Genomic DNA, 23,779 nt, shown 5'->3' with positions numbered 1-23,779 from the left:
TGACTGGGAAGAGAAGCAGGAGAGAGTGTTCCAAACGCTCAAGCGAGCCTTGTGCACCGCACCAATACTATCCCTCCCCAAAGGGATAGAAGACTTTGTTGTCTATTGCGATGCGTCAAATCAAGGACTCGGATGTGTTCTGATGCAGCGAGGTAAGGTCATCGCCTATGCCTCGAGACAGCTGAAGACACACGAGGTCAACTACACTACCCACGATCTGGAGCTAAGAGCAGTTGTGTTTGCTCTGAAGATCTGGAGACACTACCTGTACGGTACGAAAAGCACTATCTTTACAGACCACAAAAGCCTACAACATATATTCGACCAGAAGGAGCTCAACATGAGACAACGACGGTGGGTCGAGCTACTCAGTGACTACGAATGCGAAATTCGTTATCATCCGGGTAAAGCCAACGTAGTAGCTGACGCCCTAAGTCGGAAAGAATATTCTGGTCGTAGAGTCAAATCTTTGACTATGACTATCCATTCACACTTGTCCACGCAAATTAAGGAGGCTCAGCTAGACGCTTTGAAACCTGAAAACGTGGCGGGTGAATCCCTGAGAGGGATGTATAAGAACTTGGAAGTTAAGGGTGACGGAGCTTATTATTTCATGGATCGGATCTGGACCCCGAAACTCGGTGGTTTCAGAGACTTGGTCATGAACAAGGCGCACAACACTCGTTATTCCGTCCACCCAGGTTCAGATAAGATGTATCTGGATCTTAAAAAGCTATACTGGTGGCCTAACATGAAAGCAGAGATTGCTACCTTCGTGAGAAATGCCTTACTTACGCCAAGGTCAAGGTCGAATACCAGAAACCCTCCGGTCTACTACAACAGCCGGAGATACCGGAATGGAAGTGGGAGCGGATCACTATGGACTTCATAACCAAGTTGCCCAAGACAACGGGTGGACTTGATACCATATGGGTCATCGTCGATAGATTGACCAAGTCCGCACACTTCCTGCGTATCAAAGAAACAGACAAGATCGAGAAGCTTACAAGAACTTACATACGGGAGATTGTACGACTACACGATGTTCCCATATCCATTATCTCGGACAGAGATAGTAGGTTCACTTCAAGGTTCTGGCAGTCGCTACAAAGTTCCCTAGGAACTAGGCTGGACATGAGTACAGCCTACCATCCACAGACCGACGGGCAAAGTGAGAGGACTATCCAAACCTTGGAAGATATGTTGCGAGCCTGTGTGATCGACTTTGGGAAAGCATGGGATACTCATTTACCCCTTGTCGAATTTTCCTACAACAACAGTTATCACACAAGCATAAAGGCTGCTCCATTCGAGGCCCTCTATGGCCGAAAGTGCAGATCCCCTCTGTGATGGGCTGAGGTGGGTGATACCCAGTTAGCTAAAGGACGAGTTCCTGAAAGCACTCTTACGGGTCCAGAGATCATTCGGGAAACGACAGAGAAGATCGTTCAGATTCGTGAACGATTGAAAGCCTCTAGAGACCGACAGAAAAGCTACGCTGATAAACGAAGGAAACCGCTGGAATTCCAGGTGGGCGACCGTGTTCTATTGAAGGTCTCACCCTGGAAGGTCTTGATACGCTTCGGAAAGCGTGGAAAGCTAAATCCAAGGTACATAGGGTATTTCGAGATTCTCGCAAGAATCGGCCCTGTAGCTTACAAACTTAACTTACCACGCGAACTCAGTAACGTACATTCTACTTTCCACGTCTCGAACTTGAAAAAGTGTCTGTCCGACGAGACTCTTGTAATCCCACTCGACGAGATCGAGATCAACGAGAGCCTCAACTTCGTGGAAGAACCTATAGAGATCATGGACCAGGAGGTCAAGCAAATGAAACAGAGCCGTATCCCGATAGTGAAGGTTCGCTGGAACGCCAAGCGAGGACCTGAATTCACTTGGGAGCGAGAGGATCAGATGAAACTGAAATATCCTCGTCTTTTTACCTAGTTATTTGTAACTACTTATTTGCTTAAACTCTAATTTCGGGACGAAATTCCTTCTAATGGAGGGATGATGTGACAACCCGAAATTTCTATTCTGTACAACCACTAACTTCATTAGAAGTCAGAACTGTTTCTGCTAACTGTTAAGCATTTTGGAGTCAGTCTGAGTGTTTTAAAATTAGTACTTCCAGAGATAACAGGAGAGAGGATACCCTAGGGTTTATTGTGCACCAATAATATCCCAAAACTCCAATAGTTTGGAGTTTACGGCCTAAACAAGGTGTTTACGGCCGTAAACCCCAAGGGGTATAAATATGGCACTTAGCCATTTTATTCACTTTTTCACATATTCAAGAACTAGAACTCATTTCTCTCTCAAGTATCATCCGACTTTTCCTCAAGATCTTTAAGAAAGTAAGTGTTTCTTGCCTTGTTTAGTCGATATCTTAGTTAATCTAGTGATCTTACGTGATTCCATCCGTGAAATCATTCCATTTGTGTAGATCTTCAAGTGTTCTTAGTTTCACCAAGAACACCAAGAACACACACTAGTGTTCTTGGACTTCTAACACCTTTTCAAGCTTCTACATAGTAAGTACTCTTACCTTGGCTTGTTATAAGGCTTGTTACACTTCTAAATCATCTAGGAAACACAAAGAAACACATGATCAAAGGTGTTTACGGTCCAAGATGTTCTTGGACCGTAAACCCTAATAAAGGGGCCAAAGTGTGCCCTAGTCCCTTACCAAGCCTTGGATACTAGTCTAGAACATATCCTTAAAGTGCATAGGACCTTAAACATCAAAAAGACCATAAACCATTAGGGTTTAGGGTTGTAAACCCAAGGAGAAATGGTCCATGGACCGTAAACTCCACAAAGGAGTGAAATGGTGCCCTAATCACTTCCAAAGGCTTAGACTTCAAGAAGGAATGCTTCTTATGACCTTTTAAGCTTCAAATCACAAAATGGTAAAAGTACCATGAGTTTACGGCGGTAAACTCATGGGTTTACGACCGTAAACTCCAATGGAGTTGGTCCCAAAACCGTAAACTCATAAAGAGCTTACCCTTGGACCCCAAACTCAATAGCCAAGTCCTACAAGCCTTAGATGAAATCCTTAGTACTTATAACACTTAAATAAAGTGTTTTACATGTCTTAGGATGTCTTAACTTGGTTAATTAGTTGTTTAATGACAAATTGGATACATATATGTGTTATTATATGTTAACTAGGATCCTTGTGTGTGTTCAAGTCTTCACTTGACACTTAGCATCCTATAACAATCCGTTCATCCAAACCACTCACTACAGGTGAGTTCATACCCCTTAATTAACCTTTTAAATGATTTTAAATGCTTTTATGGGGGGGGGAATACAATTTGAACTATTATAGTTATTATATCAATCACATGTGATTAATAACTACAAAACAAGTCGATTTCTTACTTTTCAAACTGTGTTATCAAACTGTTTTACTTCAAACTGTTTTACACACTCTTTTACATATCAAATACTGTTATTAAACTCTTTTAAACTTATATTATGTTAAATGTGTACCTATATAGATATACTTATATAAGTAGGATTGAAAGGACTTAGGATTGATAGCTCACCTTACTTCCTGTTCCTTGTTTGGTTGTGGACTTAGGGTATTCAGGTTATTTGTCCGAAGGTCGTTTAAATCCTAGTTATATATTATGTATATGTATATAGATATAAAAGTTCCTTCTTCCATTCAGTTCAATACCTTTGGGTAGCAAAGGTATACAGACATGTTCATACATTTAAACAACATTACTAGTAAGCTATAATAGGTATAGTTTAGGGAGATACTAATACTATTACTAGAACAGTGAAACATACAAAGAGTCACTTCATACATGAGTCAATACCATACAGAGAGAACATAACATACAGATAGAGAATACTGTGATGAGAAACAAACAATACCATACAAAGAGTACATACATACATGCTAGACAGGGAGAGAACACACAATACAGCTAGCATATACATATACTAGAACATTACTACAGTTATGTGAGACACTTAATGGGGCATGGCATTACCTGTCACGGCCGTTTTGTATCCAGAATCTCCTTAAGTGCGGAGCGTATGAGTTTGTGTATAGATTTATACTGGATTGACTATCCTACACATTGCTGCTCGCCACAGTGGGACTTGCAAGTCTACGGGTGCCAAACGTCATTTCTTCCGACGTCTTACATCGTCGTGTTTATAGTCGGTAGCAGGATACAGGCCGATCACATGGTACTTTAAATAACAATTGGTTTAAGGTAGTTAGTACAGCAGTAGTTACTTAATACAACACTACAGTACTATTTCATTTTCCCATTACATTCACTTTGTGACCTTCACACAATAAACAGCAATGTAAAAACTATATTTTTGGTTAATGATAGTCAGATTTGGGAAAATACATACTCTTACAAGAGATACACACACAGATACTAGATGCCTTGGTAGAAGGCTACTTTTAGTAGGAAACATAGGGTTTTCTAGGGGAGTTCAAACAATTACAAACATTTTCAAACTTATACATTTAGACTTACAAACACTTTCATACAAATACAGACACTAATATACTTATGAACTCACCAGCTTTAAAGCTGATAAACTCTTTCAAAATAACTTGTATTCTCAGGTCACCAGTAAACAGGTACCGGTGCCAGGTTTTGAGAAGATGGAGCTCGTTCAAGATTCATCTTTTATTTTGATTCATATTTTTGGTGTCTATATAACTTGACAGAACACACGTGTATTAAATTATATTATTAATGATGGGTTTTGAGCATTCTAACACTCCTATGGTGTACATGCAACCCTATAAACCTTGAATCTATGTTTTCTCTAATATACATGCAAATTTGATTTTTCAAGGTTTACTTCCTAACTAGCATGGCATGGGGAATATGTAATATAAAACTAGTAGAAGTACATACCTTTCTTGTTGCTTGGATTCCTTGAAGACTTTGTGAGCCTAGCACCCCAAATGTTGTGCCTCAAATGCTTCACACAATAGCACAAGACTTGGAATAACTTGAGAGAATACACTTGCACTCAAAATCGGTTATGCCCTCTTAGAACTCAACTAGTGGCCGATTTTGCTAGCTATAGGGTTCCTTTTATAGTGTTGTCACAATTAGGGTTTACACATGAATGCCCTTAATTGTCATGACTCTTGATTTCTAATGATCCATGGGTTTGTAACTCCCATATCCATGGAGCTCCAAATCACAATAAACCATGGATCATGAATCTACCATAAAAGATTAGATGATTGTCATAATCAACCCTATGTATTTAATCAGTCTCATTTTGATCACCAAATTAATACTTGATGAATACTAATTAAATAATATTATTATTAATATATTAGAACTTATAATATATTAATAATCACAAGTGTCCTTTCTCTCATTTAGTCTATCCAAGTATTGCAATGCCATGCAACCCAAATGGACAATGCCGGGTCGGGTCAAGTACATACCAAAATAAAGTTATGGACTTAGACACTATATCCAACAATTAATGCAATGGATGATGTTGTTGCTTGTTTACTACTTTGCATTGTTGTGATACTGAACATGACGTCCTCCACCCTCGAACGTTTCCGCCGTTCCGGTTTTGGGGTGTGACAAGTTGTGATTTACATATGAATCACATGTGATTCATATGTTATTTACATGTGATTCATATGTTATTTACATGTGAATAACGTGTAATTATGATCTACGTGTGAATCACATGTGATTCATATGTGAATTATGTGTGAGTCACATGTGATTCATAGGTGAATTACATGTGATTTACATGTGAATCATGTGTAATTGTGATTTACATGTGAATCACATGTAATTCATATGTGACCAACTTGTGATTTACATGTGAATCACATCTTATTCATATGTGAATTACATGTGATTTTCATGTGAATTACACGTGAATCACATGTGATTCTATCAAAAAAATGTCAAATGAATCTCTTACTAACAAGGAGTGAGCTTGGAAACTTAAAACCACAAATGTATCCACCAGATCCCAAAAAAGAGACGCCCATCTTCAGATCTACCAACCACATGAGCATCACTATTGGTATATGAAAACAATCTATTTTGAATGTGTGGTGAGAACATAAGTTTAAAACATTTAGAATTAACCTTGTTACACAACCATTCTGTTCATGAAGGAGTTTTGCATAAAAGAGAAACAAGGATGAGTCCAAGCACACCTCATGTTATATTTTATCTGTTATACAAAATATGTAAAAAGACTAATTAAACCTTGCAATTTAAGAATTTAAATAAATTTTGGATATATATATATATATATATATATATATATATATATATATATATATATATATATATATATATATATATATAACAAAAAGGATTTGCCTTACAGCAAACAGGGTGAGTAGATACGCACCAATTGTTACTCCCATGCACATAACGACACCACGTCTGCAAAATTAATTCATCAGAAAAATAAAAATAAAAAAGACTATTTATATCCAAATTATTAGTTGAAAAACTAAAAAAATATTAAAGTACCCAAAATATTCAAGAACCTCAGCAACCTGATCAGCTAAGTCATCAACAGATAACAATGGATCATTATATGACATTGTTGCAGCTTCCAACTGTAAAAGCTCTTAAAGATGTATAAAATAAGATAGGAATACAAATTGTTTTACTATTGAATTGTTTATATATTTAAAAAAGAATAATAAAAAATAAAAATGAAGTTTTGATTGTTGACCTCATGGCCGGGAGGGCTAATATGGTAAATGTAGAAATTATGAATCAGTAAAGAAAATGCTTCAAGGCATAAGAAAAGACCTTGGAAACATGACATATCTGTTCAAACATGCAAACAAATAAGCAAGATTTCATTTATTTTCAACAAATTTTGTTGATCAACGAATGAAAAACAGAATCACTTACGATTTAAAGATAAATCAGGATATGTAATAAGAACTGGCTTCTCTTGATCTCCATATATGGCAACAGAAACAAATCCACTGGAAGTTTTTACAAGGTGTTCCTGGAAATGAAATTATTAATTTGTGTAACAATGAGAACATGAATTTAAGATATAGAGTCAATTCAAATTAGTACACAATGAATAACATGAATCCCCTTTCAAAAAAAAACGATGGATTCATGGAATCACAGATTACCTCAAATGGTTTAGGACAACATAGTAGTTGAGTTTCTCCATTTGTGTCAATACCTCAATATGCTGCAACCATAACCATTTCAAACATTTATAGGATATCTCTTTTTTACTAAGTTTCAATGATTTAGGATCTTTTTCTTTTAACTCAATCAATCCAGATAGCTATTATGACTTTCTTTTTTACTTAATCTTAATCTGGACACAATGTATTAATAAGTTAAGTAAAAGAACCAGGATTAATGTATCAAGACACTAACATTTAACATATTTGATGAATATCATGAAGATTTATCCAGTCATACAGCACTATAAAAAAACAATAACTCAAATTTCAGCCACTTTAGGTAGAATGATATAGTTAGTACCTGTGTGATGACTTTATTGGCAACGAGTTCATCGACATTTCCGATGTTGACTTGGACAGAATCCTAAATTGCAATTGGTTTATCATTCATGAAGTCAAAGTGAAGTTAACATGTGATATTTCTAATTGAGGCATTTCATCAAACATGTTGAGTGCAAACAAATATCTATATTTTTTAATAACACATGTGTCTATTTTTATACCTACAATCAACACAAGGATTTAACTCTTTATAAAAACATATTGACTAAACAGGTTCAACTTAACGATTAGGCAAAAAAAATTCATAAAGGTCAAACAAAGGTCAGGAGTCAATAATAGAAACAGATGATACCTAAATTTTGATCGACAAGGAATCATCTTCTTCGTTCAGGTCTTCAATCCACAGTGGAGGCCGAGATGAAGTCGGCGATTACAGTGTACTCTGGGGAACGAATTGATGGAGGATAAAACGATTCAAAATCAAAGCATCTTCACTGGAGTTTTTTATATGAAGAACGTGAGATCAAGGAGTTCAGCAACAATGAAACTTCGATCATTGGGGGATTTCAGATTTCATATAGATTGATGATCAATGATGATAGTTTGATCGATTGGGATCTGGAAATCGACGATAAATCATGTTCATCGTTTATCTTCACCGTATTCGTGAGAGTAGAAGCAATTTCAGAATCGAAAGCATGAAATTTGATGAAGGATTAGAGGCAATTCGATGGAGGTGAGTCGTCGGAGGATGGATCGTAGCTTTGAGCGAGAGAGGAAAACGGGGAGGAGAGAGAGAGAGAGATGAAAAATTTATTTTATCAGATATTAGATTTAAGAAATCATTTAATTATACTTTTATTCCTATAATACCTCTGACTGAATTAATTAAGATACTCTTCCTTCTTTTTTTGTCTACTTATTTACAAAAACGTCACCTTACATCTCGACTCTTCATTTTTTTTGATCCAACGTTCCATCTTTAGTTCTCTGGTTCTCGGGAAACTTTGAGTTCTCAAATGATCATTCCTCTATATATATATATATATATATATATATATATATATATATATATATATATATATATTCGACATCCACCTAACGAGCTCGGCACAACTCCCTTTAGGCTGTGGGGAGTGGTCACACTCACCCCACCGGAAAAGCGCAGCCACATGTGCGCCACGTCAGCTTCACACCCAACCCACCACCAACCCACTAAACATTGGAAATGGTTACCACTCCACAAATTCATTTTTTTATTTTTTTTATTTTTTTAACATTATATTAAATAAAAAACAATATACAAACCATAATTTAAAATTAAAACCACATTAGATTAATATAAAAAACACAAAATAAAATTCTTAAATTCTTAATAAAACATAAAAAATTAAAATCCTAAATTACTTGAAAACATAAATAAAATCCTAAATTACTTAAAATCATAAATAAAATCCTAAATTATTTAAAACCATTGAACCGAGAACCTAAATTCCATATTTCTCCCGGACTTGTCGTTGAATTTTAAGAAAGGTCGCAAGATTTTCCGGGTCGAGATCCGGTTGGGACTTTGTGTTTATGATTTGAAGATCGGTAAGAGCTATTTTTTGGCGATTAGCTGCCTCCGACGATTCGTACTTTTTTTCTAGAAACACTAGAGCTTTATCTATGGATGTCGCAAGCTCGCTTTCGCTAGTTGCCGGTGCTTTTCCGCTTGAAGACGCTCCCTTTCTCGCTTTGTCCCGTCCCGGTGGTCGACGAAGTTGGACGTCCGCTGGGCCCTCCCCCTCAGTGGCATCGAAGTCATCGTTGAGGTCGAGTCCAAAACCCACGTCCGACTCGGACGTTCTTGCCCTTTTGTTGGAACCGGTTGTAGATCCCGAATGCGCCATTTCCGGATATAGAACCCATTTTGGACCGTTACGACAAACTTCCCACGCTTTTTGGTGGCCGAACGGTTTACCGTTGGTGGTAATTTTGTATTCGTAGGTCGCGGTCGCTAAAATGTTGAAGTCGTTGCTACCACTTCTATGCATATTTTTAAGCTTGTCAAATATGCCATTGAATTTGGTGCAAGCCGCTCGTAAGTCACGCCATTTTGCGTTGATCGAGTCGTACGTCCGCTCCGTTTTCTTTCCTAATAACGCGTGGAAATGATCTAAAATACGACACCAAAAACTTTGACCCGATTGTGCGTTGGCGACATCCCCGTCTTGGGATATGAAAATTCAAGCTTTTGCTAAAGCTTCCTCCTCGTCTTCGTTCCATGCGGTAGTCTTTTTTTTTCTTGGATCTTTGGTTTTTTTTTGCCTTCGACGAGTTGGTTGTTGTGTTTCTTGGACCCGTTCGTCGTCGTCGTCATTGTCGAGATTTATAGGTTGAGATTGAGATGGTTGAAATTGTTAAGAATGTTGTTGAAATTGTTGAGAAGGTTGTTGAAATTGGTGTGAAGGTTGTTGTTAAAAGGCTTGGAATTAGGGTTGATTGAATTGTTGTGGTTGTTGTTAGTAGAAGTTTTGTGGGTATGAAGTGGTGAATAGAGGTTGTTGTTGGATTGGGGAGGTTAGCAATTGCATGTAACTAACATTTGCATTTGGAGTGTTTGGAGTGTTTGGGGTGTTTGCATTTGAATCCATGTTGAGAGAAAAAAAATATGAGAGATGAAGTTTTTTTTGTAGAAGGTAATAAAATATAAAGAGTGTTTTTTGAAGTGTAAATTTAAGTAGAATAGTGGATAATTTATAGGTGTAAATATTTGTGTTTAAATGGTAAAAAGTAAATTTTTTTTTTAATGTTAGAAACGGCTATATAGCCGTTTGTTTTACAAATTCCGAACGTTACAAAAATGGAGGATTGTGATTGGGCGTCTCGTCGTGTCTTTGGAACCACGTCACCAGCACCCTACTGGCTTTGGGGGCGGTGTTCACGCGTGGGAGAGGGTGCCACCTCAACCCAAGACGCGTGAAACTACCCCCGTACCGGGTAGCCTTAGCATAATAGATTGAGGAGCCCAATTACTTTTTACTTTGTAATTGCCAAAAATAAAGATAAAAATGGTTATTTTCTTCTATACCAGTATACCATAATGGCATAATCCACTAAAATCATTTTTACATTTATTCCTTAAATTGAGTTGACGAAAAAGAAAAAAGAGCCTATTTACCTTTGTCTATTTTGTGTATACTTTTCCCTTTTTCTATAGCTGAAAGTAATCTTTTTGATGAACAAGCTTTAGCTAAGAAAACTTTAATTTGATAACACTTTTAAAATGTTTTTTTCCCTACTAAAATAAGGTAAAATTCTAGTAACATCACCCAAGGAAAAGCCAAATATGTTGGGTTTGAACGTGGTAATGGTACTGGTCTGCAAAAGCATCGCACGGCTGCCTCCTTTTCATTACCCAACTTTAACAAAAAGTGCCTTCAATTACCTTTTTTACTTATCTATACTCACTTAAATATCCACAAAACGACATAACACATAGTCGTCTCAACTACTATGTGTTTACTCCAACCACTTTTATCACAACAAAGTTAAAATACTTTATTGTAAGCCAAAATTGTACGCAAGTAACTATTAATAAGTAGGATATATAGACAATATCCTCCCTCTTTTTTTTTTTTTTTTTTTTAATTTATCATTTTGACTGTGTAACCAGTTTACACAAGACGTCCTAGAGTAACGATTACCATAATCATGACTTCAATATTAATCTCTAAAATAGTTTAAAAAAAAGTCCCCAACATATATAAATATCTATATTTATTTATTGTTTTGTGTTGCACCAATATTATATACATTAATATTAATATATACTTATTATATTTCTAAAAGAGCCTTCTGTAGAGATGAAAGAGTCCAACGTATATAGACAATTATACACCACATACCACTGATGTATATATGCTAATTAACATTGTTTGTTTATACAATAAAACAAATCTATAACGTATAAGAATAGAGCTCAAACCATCTCACATCATAAGTTGAGCATGGACGATGGGTCCTATGCATTCTAAGATAGTTCGGTACAATGGGTATAGGTGAAAGTTTGTAGAACAAGACAATGTTTGCTTTTGAACTTTGAAGTACATTATAAAGCAAATATTGAAATTGGAAGGAAGAAAACATGATGATGATCATAAAAATCGCCTTTTGGCAATGCACGCCCAACCTTCATTTCCTTTTTACGCCTTCTTTATGTAATTCAATTGACTAAAAAGTCCGTAAAGTAAAGTCTTTTGTTTTATTTGGAAAAAGAATATAAGAGTTCTCAAAATCATGTTTTTTGTTTTGTTTATCGGCATATTATTGGTTACAAGGGTGTAAAATGGACCGAGTTTTAGGTGTAAAAAGTTTATTAAAAAAAAAATCAATTCCATGGTTACGGAAAATGGCATGTCCATAACAAATGTATTCCTTTAAGGACAATTTTGTCATTGTACTTGTATTTTCAACTCTTTTATTGTCTTTTATTTGTTATATTCGAATCATTTCTAATCCTCTCTAATAAATTAAGATTTTTTTTTCCACATGTCACACTATTATTCAATTCGTCAAATGTTATTTTGTGGCTTTTTTGAATTAATTTTTTTTTCACATGTCATTTTATGAGTTTTTCTATTTTAATAAATTTCACATAATATTTTAATGTAATAATTACAATAAATGTAATAATAAATAAATATTAATTTAATTAATGAACTTACCTTCTTATTTCAAAATTCATAAATTAAAACTCATTAATTTATTTAGTTTATTTATTTAAATTTAAAAGATAAAAAAAATCAATTTTAATAATTCATTATTTTTCTTATTTTTTCTTATAAATCAAAAGTTCTTAAATATTTAGACATTTATATTTAATTATTTTTAGTTAACTCATATAATACATGAGTCTTATACGTAGTTTCTATTAATATATGTCATGAAACCCCTAACGAATATACAATAAATTTATTGTCTAAATAAAACATTTTTTTTAAATATAAGACATGCTATTATTATAATATATATATATATATATATATATATATATATATATATATATATATATATATATATATATATATAAAGATTTGGAAAAGAGAAGATAAAATAGTAAAGGTGAAATTCAAATTGATTAAACATGAAGGGTTGAAATGGAAACATAATTGAAGTAAGAATGATTTATTCCTCAGCTTTTGGCAATAAATGTTCTGGTCATATAATAGTGGCTAACTGCCATGCAAAACCAAGTTGTACTTTATTATGCCTCAGTTGTTCCCTTGACTTTTTAAATGACAATTATACCACTATCTTTATTATAATGATTATAAAGTCTACAGCCGTAAAAACTGATTTGTTAGAGCATATGGTATACAAGCCACGAGCGGGTCTGTGGTTGAGGTGACAACAGACCTCAACCGTATACATCATCCCGGTCGGTCATGGTTGTTCAGTTTCGTGGTGGTTCGTTATGCGGACCACGAGTATCAACGCCCAATGAGGGCTTCCTTTTGTTTGACCATTTGACTAGCCGTTCCAACCTTGAATTTTGAAAAAAATTAATTTAAATTTTTTTTAAATAACAATTTTACTTATAAATATCAAAATTTGAACCATCGTTTTTTACGTCATTCTTTTCTTTCTATATACATATAATACACAACATTTTCACAACTATAAAAACTAGATCCCAACCAAAATACCGACCCCCCCCCCCCCAAAAAAAAAAATTTAAAAAGCGCAAACTGGATAACTATAACACCTTCTTTCAAGTCGTTTTATAATTCGGAGTCATAACCCGAAGATCAAGTATCATAAGACTTCAGGCTTTGGGAAAAAGATATTTAGACCTATTTGGATGTGGGTAATGTAGATTACGGGATCCAAGAGTTTGGTTTGTGTTGGAGTCAAAGGGTAAAACGAGAAAAGTGATGTTTTGGACTTCTTGCATGAAATATGGATTTTTGTTCGGGAAGTTTTTAGTCCAAGATATCTAGATAATATTGTGGGGCTCTTCGATACCTTTTCGTGGACATAAAGATCGTCGAAAACCGAGTTGGAACAAATAATTTATGACCGTTTGAAGTTAGGAAGGTTAGGGGCTTAGTCTAGTACGTTGGGCGTACAAGATGTACGTTAGGCGTACTAGGCATACCTGGAGTACGTTGGGCGTACTAGGCATACCTGGAGTACGTTGGTCGTACAGGATGTACGTTAGGCGTACTAGGCATACTTGGAGTACACTGGGCATACCTGGAGTACGTTGGGCGTACACGATCAGTGCCCAAACCCTATTTTCGCGGTATGAGCCCTATTTAAGCTCCTTAACTTCCACAAACCCATTTCATTCTTAGCCTCCACCTCTCCAACACCCTCCCTTGAAAACCGTAATCCCAGTTTGAGCCTTTTGAGCAAAAGAAGGTGTTCTTGAGTGCTGTGGAGTGCTCTTGGTGCATCCTGGAGAATAAGGGGCTCTTTGGAGAAGTGTTGGTTGCATTGGTGCTCGTAGATCCAGACTTTGTTCACCTTGATCTTTCTTCTAGAGGTATAAAGCTTGAATCTTGATGATGCATTTGTTATATCTAACTAGTTTTGGGTGTTATGAGCTTTTGTTCACTTTAGTGCATAAAGTTTAGATCTCGCAAGTTTGTGACCTTGTTATGGACAAGGTTGGAAACTTTATCCATATAAACATCATTTTGATTCGGATCTAAACGTTGGAGACTTGGACTTAATGGATTAAATTGAAAAAGATGCACTTTTGGTCCCTTTGAGACTTAAAGACTAGATCTTGGTTGTTTGGACCATTCTAATAGATAAAGTTAGATAATGTATCCATTATGGAGTTATTAGAAACCATAAAAATGTAATCTTGAACCTTAGTTTCCCTCCATGCATGAGCTAGGATGTATTAAAGAGTTAAGATGTTAGGATTTTTGGTATTAAGCACTTAATAGTCATGCAAGATCATAAAGTTGGAAACTTTATGATTAAGAACATCACTTGAGGGCTAGATATGGATTTTGGATGAAAGAACTTAAGGATTAAGCTCTTAATGGGAAGAAAGGGTGGCAGCCGCGTACGTTGGGTGTACCAAACGGTACGTTGCACGTACGTGGTTAGCCCCTCGACTCTAGTCAAACGTGTAGTACTCCCTGTGTACCTATTGAGTACGCCCAACGTACTCACCTAGTTGACCCGGTTCACTTTGAATTTGACTTTGACCTCGAGTTTGACCTAGGGGTATTTTGGGTATATTGATTATATGTTAAGTTTGGTTATGTTCCAATGAATAGGTGACCGGTAGAGCTGATATTCGGAGTAGTGTCCTCTTCAGCGATCTTTCAGATTGAGAGGCGAGTTTCTATAACTATACTCGTGGGTCGAAAGCACCAATGTCGACCCACTAGATTATGTCGGTAGGATAATAATTATCTTCGTGACAACTCCATATGTGTGACAACTGTCAACTTTGGCTCAAACAAAGTCAACAAGTCAACCCGGTCAACTCGACCAGTACTAGTACGTTAGTGTTTACACTATGTTTCCTAATGTACAACTTACTATTTTAATATGAAGCATCACTCGGAATTTACCAATTGTCAGCGTAAACCCTAAGATGGGTGGGAAACGTATCAACTCGATAAAATTCAACTATGTATCCTTCGGGGATAAATAACACTCATACCACAGCATAGTGGAGTTCATAATCCTAAAACTACGAGGCAAAACCATAACAAAGACTACAAACAAAATCTCTCTCAATCTCTCTCTCTCTCTCTTCTCTCCCAAATCTCTCCTAAATCTCTCTTAGTAACAAGAATCACACTTCCAACCTTTTCCATAAACACCCATACCATCCCAACCCTTCAATTTGTTGAAAACCACTCAAAATGGGAGGAGAAAATGGGAAACGACAAGTTCACTGCGAACCCTCTCGCATCGAACCCTCTTGGACACCACTCCATATTTTTGGCAGTTTCAGACTTTTCGTTGTTTTTAAGAGTTTTTGACGCTGGATTTCCATCAAACTCATATTTTTCACATCCTAGACCTCCTAAACTCATATTTTATGCACATCTTGAAGCTTTATTAAATATAAATCACACATTTGCATAAAATAAACGTCTAAAGTTAAAAAGATATTATATAGCACAAGTGGATCAAATGCATCCCCCCATCAAACCCAATGTCACCTTTATGTCAGTTGTCTAGTCTCCATTGGTCAAATCATTATCTATTACATATCCCAACAACCCATCCACTTGCCTAATTCTTCCTTTAAAATAAGTGATCAGGAGATCTAACTCTCACTTCACTATTACTTCCAAAATTCCACTTTTCTCTCCACAAAAGAGCTCTCCCCTCTCTCTCTCTCTCTAGCCACGTTTTTCCAACAAGTGTTCTTGGGTCCTTCCTCCTTATTGGTAAGTATTTCATCCAACTTCTAAGATTTCTACATACTTCCATAATAATCTTAAATCATTTACACACATATTCACATATTAACGTCCATAGGATCATTAAAATCTCCAAGCATTTTTCAAGTGCTCTTGACTTGAAACTATTCATCCTAAACCTTCCACTCATCAAGAAAACACATAAGGTGAGTTCATAACCCTACTTTTTCGAGTTTTTCCAAGTTTTAGGGGGGGGGAATACAAGTTATGTCACTAAAACATAATCTAAACTTAAAGATCAACTTTATACAAAAATGTTGTGATTTGTTCACGGAATGTTTTACCAATCTTAAACTTAATATTTTTCAAAACTGTACAATATGCAAATAGTTCAGGTCTATAAATTTTTAAGGACTACTCGCACGCGTTCATACGATTTTTCTACGATTTATGGTGATTTTTACAAAACTGGCTATCATTTCAGAATAGTTTCGGACCAGTCTGTGAAAATGAACATTTTTACGCTAGTTAGGAACCACTAAAGGTCAGGGTAAAAATTATGGACAAAAGTAGACTCATTTTCTAAGCTCTGAGAGTTTACGGATCCAGATTTTGACTTACGATGATTGTTTTATAATTTTTCTAAGAACATGGACAGAAAAGAATCAAAAACTAGAAAATAAAAATGGACATTTTTATACTAAAGACTCACGTAGTTGTGCTTGACATCAAATAATTATTATTGTGAATCTTTAACACTCTTGTAACATGTTGAGCAAAATGTATGATTATATAGTAACTTATATATGGTTATTTCATGCTATTTTATTATCATGGTAAAGTGATAATCATACATGTAAAGGTTTTTCATCACTACAAACATTTATGATAAACTATAATCGGTATAGTTTATAGGTCTTTTACACTATGAATTTACTATTGAAGGTTATTATTCTACTTACAAAAGGGTTTTTCATTTACACTATATGTAAACTCGTTGAATCAAATTTTGTGAGCCAAAATCTTCACATACAAATCAGTGTACCTACATAATTCCTGTATTATAACCGGAGTCTCCTGTAAGAGAGCGTGATAGTTGTGTATAGATCTATACGGGACTGACAATACCACACCTAAGCTGCTTGCAACAGCTAGACCGGCAGGTCTGGGGTGACAAATGTCATAACATTCCGACACCTGAAGAACGTCGTCACAGGCCATCTATGTCGTTAACACGGTTATAATAACTCACATGGGGAAACAACGATACATATAGTTTACGGGGATACATTCACTCAAGCGGTTTTATATAATTTAAAACTGCATATACTATTATAAGTATGGAAAATACTTGTACATTTCGGTCTTTGGGTTTTTATGACTGCAACTCATTTTTAAAGGAAAATATTGGATTTTCTTGAACGAACACTATCCTTTTATAAAGAAAGGCTTTCAACTCTACATACAAACGCTTATGAACTCACCAACTTAATTGTTGATATTCTTTCAAAACTACTTGTATTCTCAGGTAATCACCAAAACACGTAACAACCAGCTTTTGAGGATGGGATGCTAAGGCATCAGACAAATCATTTTTATCTTCATATTGTAATTGATTTTGAAACATGTAACTCATGAAAACAATGTAAACTTTTCAATTATATTTATGATGGTTGTGTTTGCTTTGGTCACTATTATTCTCTATGTTGTGATACGATACATGAAAGTTATCCACCCCCGGACGTTTCCGCCATCCTGGTTTGGAGGTGTGACAGATTGGTATCAGAGCATTATTTATAGTGAACTAAGTATATCAAACCACGTAAGATATACAACTATAAATACAATGGGACTAAAACACTCTGACTAAGAAGTATACTTTTAAAATATAACAATATTCTTACAAAAAGTATACATACTAGAAATAGTGTCATAATAAGAACCATATAAAAGTATTATGATAAGTTTAACACTACGATTAAGCCTAGACAGTTATGTAATCATATATGGGATAAATATAGCCTGATCAACTATATTTATACGAGATATGAGTAACATGTGTTTAGGTATGGTCGTGGTGGGCAACGAGTCTAAAACTTACCAACACCCCATACAAGGAAACTCTAGAACCAAACATAAAGTTTAAAATACTATAGGAGTATTTTATGATACTATAGAACTACACAATTAGGCTATTTATGTTTCTTTCATATCGTTATTCTTATACAGTCGACATAAATAGGCCTATAGTTACGATGTTCTAATTCGAAAACATTTTTAACCTTATGGCAGAAAGATGCCACCACGTAAATCTATCAGGTGTGTCAACAACAAACTACCAACTCCACCACCGCCACCACCTTCACAGATGGACACTGTCATTTTCCAAGCTGCTGTAACAGCCGCGGTGGCAGCCGCCATGTCACAAATCTGCACAAATGGTAACAGTGGGACTGGAGGCAATACCAATAATACTAACCAGGGAGATAGGCAGGGATACCCGCACATGCCTAGAAGTTAGCAAGGTCAAATTCGCAGCCTGCAAATTCATGGATAGACCCTTCTCCTGGTGGAACGGTTATGTCAAATCACTTACTCTCCCAGTGGCCAACACCATGAGCTGGGAGGACTTGAAGATTTTGATGCTAGCAGAATACTGCCCGAGGGGTGAAGTACAAAAGCTAGAGTAAGAACTCTAGAACCTTACAATGAAAGACTCCAACATCGCAACCTACACTGCCAGATTCAGCGATCTAGCAATATTATGTCCCGGGATGGTCACCCCGGAAAGTAAAAAGGTGGAGCGATACATCTGGGGACTATCCCCCCAGATTCAAGGAAATGTGATATCTGCAAACCTGTCCACCTTTGACAGCGCCAAACGCCTGGCACAAACACTTGTGGATCATGGAGTCCGCCAAGGCTTTATGACAGCCACTCCCGAGCAAACAAAACGGAGTGACAATAAGAGAAAGTTCTGGAACAAGAAGAAGGGCCAGCCGACACAAGAGCCCACAAAGAAACAACAAAATGTGGCAGTCCACGCTGCTACTGTTCCTGCCGCTCCAGCACCCACCAAACAATATGCTGGAACTCTTCCAAAATCCAACAAGTGCAACTTTCATCATTATGGAGCCTGCCGAGAGATGCACTGCAATAACTGCAACAAGAAAGGGCACACCGCCCGCTTCTGTAAGGCACCGAAAAAACAAACCACCCAAGCCGCTAATGCCGGAGTGAGTCAGGCTTGCTACGGATGTGGTGAAGCGGGGCATTTCAAGAGAGATTATCCAAAAGAAAGGAATGCCGGAGGCATGGGAAGAGTTCTAACAACGGGGCATGAGGAGGCCATGAATGATCCTACCGTGGTTACCGGTACGTTCGTCCTCAATAGTTCTTATGCATGCATACTTTTCGGTAGCGGTGCGAAGAAAAGTTTCGTGAGCCACAAGTTTAAACACTTACATAAACAAAATCCCCAATCACTAAAAGACACATTCACCGTAGAAATGGCAACTGGAAAGGCAAAGACACTAATGATATATACGTAGGATGTACCCTCACTATAAACAACTATTCTTTCCAAATCGACCTAATGCCGGTCACAATAAAAAGTTTTTACGTCATCATTGGCATGGATTGGCTAATTCCTCACCATGTCGATATTCTGTGTTACGAAAAAGTTGTTCTCCTTAACCTACCAAGTAGCGAAACCCTCTTCAATTATGGAGACAAACCCGACACGAACCTTCGAATCATCTCTTGTATCAAGACTCAAAAGTATCTACGCAATGAATACTATGCCTTTTTAGCCCACGTAGTGGATGAGAAACAAGAAGTGAAAAACATCAAGGATATTCCTGAAGTCTGTAACTTCCCCGACATATTTCCAAAAGACCTTCCAGGAGTACCACCTGAACGCCAAGTTGAGTTCAGAATCGAATTGATTCCTGGAGCCACCCCCGTAACCAAATCACCATACCATTTAGCACCGGCAGAAATATAGGAATTGTCCAGTCAACTGAACGAACTACTAAACAAAGGGTTTATCAGACCAATCTTCTTACCTTAGGGAGCACCGGTCTTGTTCGTAAAGAAGAAGGATGGATCCTTCCGTATGTGTATTGACTACCGAGAACTAAATAAACTCACCATCAAGAACCGATATCATCTACCCCAAATCGACGACCTTTTCGACCAACTGCAAGGATCAAGTTACTTCTCAAATATTGACCTGAGATCCGGGTACCATCAACTGTGAGTCCAGGAGGAAGACATTCCCAAAACCGCATTCAGAACTCGCTATGGTCACTACGAATTCGTAGTAATGCACTTCGGATTGACAAATGCACTTGCGGTGTTCATGGACCTGATGAAACGTGTATGCCGACCTTACATAGACAAATTTGTAATAGTTATCATCGATGACATACTAGTCTACTCACGAAGTGAGGAAGAGCATAGTCAGCACCTACGTCAAGTCTTGGAAATGTTAAGGGTGGAGAAGTTGTATGCGAAGTTCTCAAAATGTGAATTCTGGATTCGAAAAGTGGATTTCTTAGGACACGTGGTCAGCAGGGAAGGATTACACGTGGATCCCTCCAAAATCAAGGCGATTGAAAATTAGGCAACACCAAGAACACCAATGAAAATACGTTAATTCTTAGGCCTTGTTGGCTACTACAGGAGGTTCATACAAAAATTTTCCAGGATCACAAAGCCACTCACCACCTTGACTCAGAAAGGTGTAACCTTCAACTGGGAGGAGAAACAAGAAACTGCGTTCCAAACACTGAAGCAAGCCCTATGCAGCGCCCCGATCTTGTCCCTTCCAGAAGGGACGGAAGATTTTGTGGTCTACTGTAATGCGTCCAAGCAAGGGCTAGGCGGTGTACTAATGCAACGAGGAAAGGTCATTGCCTACGCCTCGAGACAGCTTAAGACTCACGAGGTCAACTACACCACACATGACCTTGAACTGGGAGCATTAGTTTTTTCCCTGAAGATCTGGAGGCACTACCTTTACGGTACGAAGTGCATAATCTTCACAGACCATAAGAGTCTCCAGCACATTCTCAACCAAAAGGAACTCAACATGGGGCAATGACGATGGGTAGAGCTACTGAACGGCTACGAATGCGGGATTCGTTGTCATCCAGGCAAGGCCAACGTAGTAGCAGATGCCTTAAGTCGAAAGGAATATTTGGGCCCCCGAGTAAAATCATTATCCATAACCATCTATTCACACGAGTCCACGCAGATCAAAGAGGCTCAACTGGAAGCCTTGAAACATGAGAATGTCGCAAGTGATGCCTTGTGAGGAATGGATAAGAACCTTACAGTCAAGGACGACGGAGCTTATTACTTCATGAACCGAATATGGACACCGAAATTTGGAGGGTACAGAGACGTTGTCATGAAAGAGGCTCACAAGACCAAATACTCCGTTCATCCCGGTTCAGACAAGATGTATTGGGACCTTAAGAAACTTTATTGGTGGCCAAACATGAAGGTAGAGACCGCTACCTATGTGGGCAAGTGCCTAACTTGTGCCAAGGTTAAGGTAGAATATCAAAAGCCCTCGGGTTTGCTTCAGCAACCGAACATACCCGAGTGGAAGTGGGAGCGGATAACCATGGACTTCATAACCAAGTTGCCCAAGACGACGGATGGACTTGACACCATCTGGGTGATCGTTGATAGGTTGACCAAATCCGCGCACTTCCTGCCAATAAAAGAGTCCGACAAAATGGAGAAGCTAACCAGAACCTATATTAAAGAGATCGTACGATTACATGGTGTGCCAAAATCCATCATCTCCGACCGAGATAGTAGATTCACCTCATGGTTCTAGCAGTCACTACAGAAGTCCTTGGGGACCAAACTCGACATGAGTACATCCTATCACCCTCAAACTGATGGGCAAAGCAAGAGAACCATTCAGACGCTGGAAGACATGTTGAGATCATGTGTGATAGACTTAGTTAAAGCTTGGGATACCCACTTACCACTCGTCGAATTCTCCTACAATAACAGCTATCACACTAGCATGAAAGTCGCACCATTCAAAGCCCTCTACGGACGCAAGTGCAGATCACCTCTGTGTTGGGCCGAGGTGGGTGACACGCAGCTAGCAAAAGGACGAGTGCCCAATAGCACACTCACCGGCCCAGAGATCATATGAGAAACAATGGAAAAGATAGTTCCGATCCGTGAACGATTAAAGGCATCCCGGGTTCGGCAATAGAGCTATGCGGATAAACGACGAAAACCCTTGGAGTTCTAGGTTGGTGACCGCGTACTGTTGAAGGTCTCACCCTGGAAGGGAACGATACATTTTGGCAAACTTGGGAAGCTGAATCCAAGGTATATCGGGACATTTGAGATCCTTGCCAGAATCGTCCCGGTAGCTTACAAACTTTAACAACCTCAGGAACTCAGTAACGTACATCCCACCTTTCATGTGTCTAACTTAATAAGTGCTTGTCCGATGAGACTCTCGTCATCCCACATGACGAAATTGAAAGCAACGAGAGTCTCCACTTCATCGAAGAACCAGTGGAAGTCATGGACATGGAAATCAAGAGAACAAAGCAAAGCCGCATACCCATAGTGAAGGTCCGGTGGAACGCCAAGCGAGGACCTAAATTCACTTGGGAACGCAAGGACCATATGAAACAAAAATACCCACATCTTTTCCCCAACCCTTGAAGTCCCACTCAAAATGCTAATTTCGGGACGAAATTCCTTCTAACGGGGGGATGATGTGACAACCGTCAACTTTCGATCAAACAAAGTCAACAAGTCAACCCAGTCAACTCGACTAGTACTAGTACGTTAGGGTTTACACTATGTTTCCTAATGTACAACTTACTATTTTAATATGCAGTATCACTCGAAATTTACCAATTGTCAGTATAAACCCTAAGTAGGGTGGGAAACGTAACAACTCGATAAAATTCAACTATGTATCCTTCGGGGATAAATAACACTCATACCACGGTGTAGTGGAGTTCATATAACACTATGAGGAAAAAACATAACAAAGACTACAAACAAAATCTCTCTCAATCTCGCTCTCTCTATCTCTCTCTCTCTCCCAAATCTATCTCAAATCTCTCCTAATAACAAGAATCACACTTCCAACCTTTTCCATAAACACACATACCATCCCAACCCTTCAATTTGTTGAAAACCACTCGAAATGGGAGGAGAAAATGGGAAACCACAAGTTCACTGCGAACCCTCTCGTAGCGAACCCTCTCACAACAAACCCTCTCATAGCGAACCCACTCGCAGCAAACCTTCTAACAGCGAACACTCTGGATTTTTGGCAGTTTCGGACTTTTCGTTGTTTTTAAGAGTTTTTGACGCCGGATTTCCATCAAACTCATATTTTTCACATCCTAGACCTCCTAAACTCATATTTTATGCACATCTTGAAGCTTTATTAAATATAAATCACACATTTGCATAAAATAATATCTAAAGTTAAAAAGATATTATATAGCACAAGTAGATCCCCCCATCAAACCCAATGTCACCTTTATGTAACTTCTCTAGTCTCCATTGGTCAATTCATTATCCATTACACATCCCAACAACCCATCCACTTACCTAATTCTTCCTTTCAAATAAGTGATCAGGAGATTTAACTCTCACTTCACTATTACTTCCAAAATTCCTCTTTTCTCTCCACAAAAGAGCTCTCCCCCCTCTCTCTAGCCACGTTTTTCCAAGAAGTGTTCTTGGGTCCTTCTTCCTTATTGGTAAGTATTTCATCCAACTTCTAAGATTTCTACATACTTCCATAATAATCTTAAATCATTTACACACATATTTGTTGGGTTTTATGTACTCTAACATCCCTATGGTGCACATACAACCCTAATGC

General features: G+C 37.6%; 1 protein-coding gene across 1 annotated transcript; it reads right to left on the bottom strand.

Moving 5' to 3' along the window:
- Positions 1–6,212: 6,212 nt before the first annotated feature.
- LOC145112735 (protein NDL1-like) lies at positions 6,213–18,306 on the bottom strand. Its single transcript, XM_079048868.1, has 8 exons — positions 18,225–18,306; positions 7,628–7,719; positions 7,518–7,580; positions 6,918–7,017; positions 6,733–6,830; positions 6,525–6,613; positions 6,369–6,434; positions 6,213–6,216 (listed from the first exon to the last, which is right to left on the bottom strand). The coding sequence occupies exons 1-8, from the start codon at positions 18,304–18,306 to the stop codon at positions 6,213–6,215; spliced, it is 594 nt and encodes a 197-aa protein (XP_078904994.1).
- Between the last annotated feature and the right edge of the window lie 5,473 nt (positions 18,307–23,779).

Source organism: Lactuca virosa, chromosome 5, assembly GCF_052849685.1.
Source record: "Lactuca virosa cultivar CGN04683 chromosome 5, Lactuca_virosa_CGN04683_v6, whole genome shotgun sequence".
Lineage (NCBI taxonomy): Eukaryota > Viridiplantae > Streptophyta > Magnoliopsida > Asterales > Asteraceae > Lactuca > Lactuca virosa.
The sequence above is the reverse complement of the archived record's forward strand: the minus strand, read 5'-3'. Positions and strand labels throughout refer to the sequence as shown.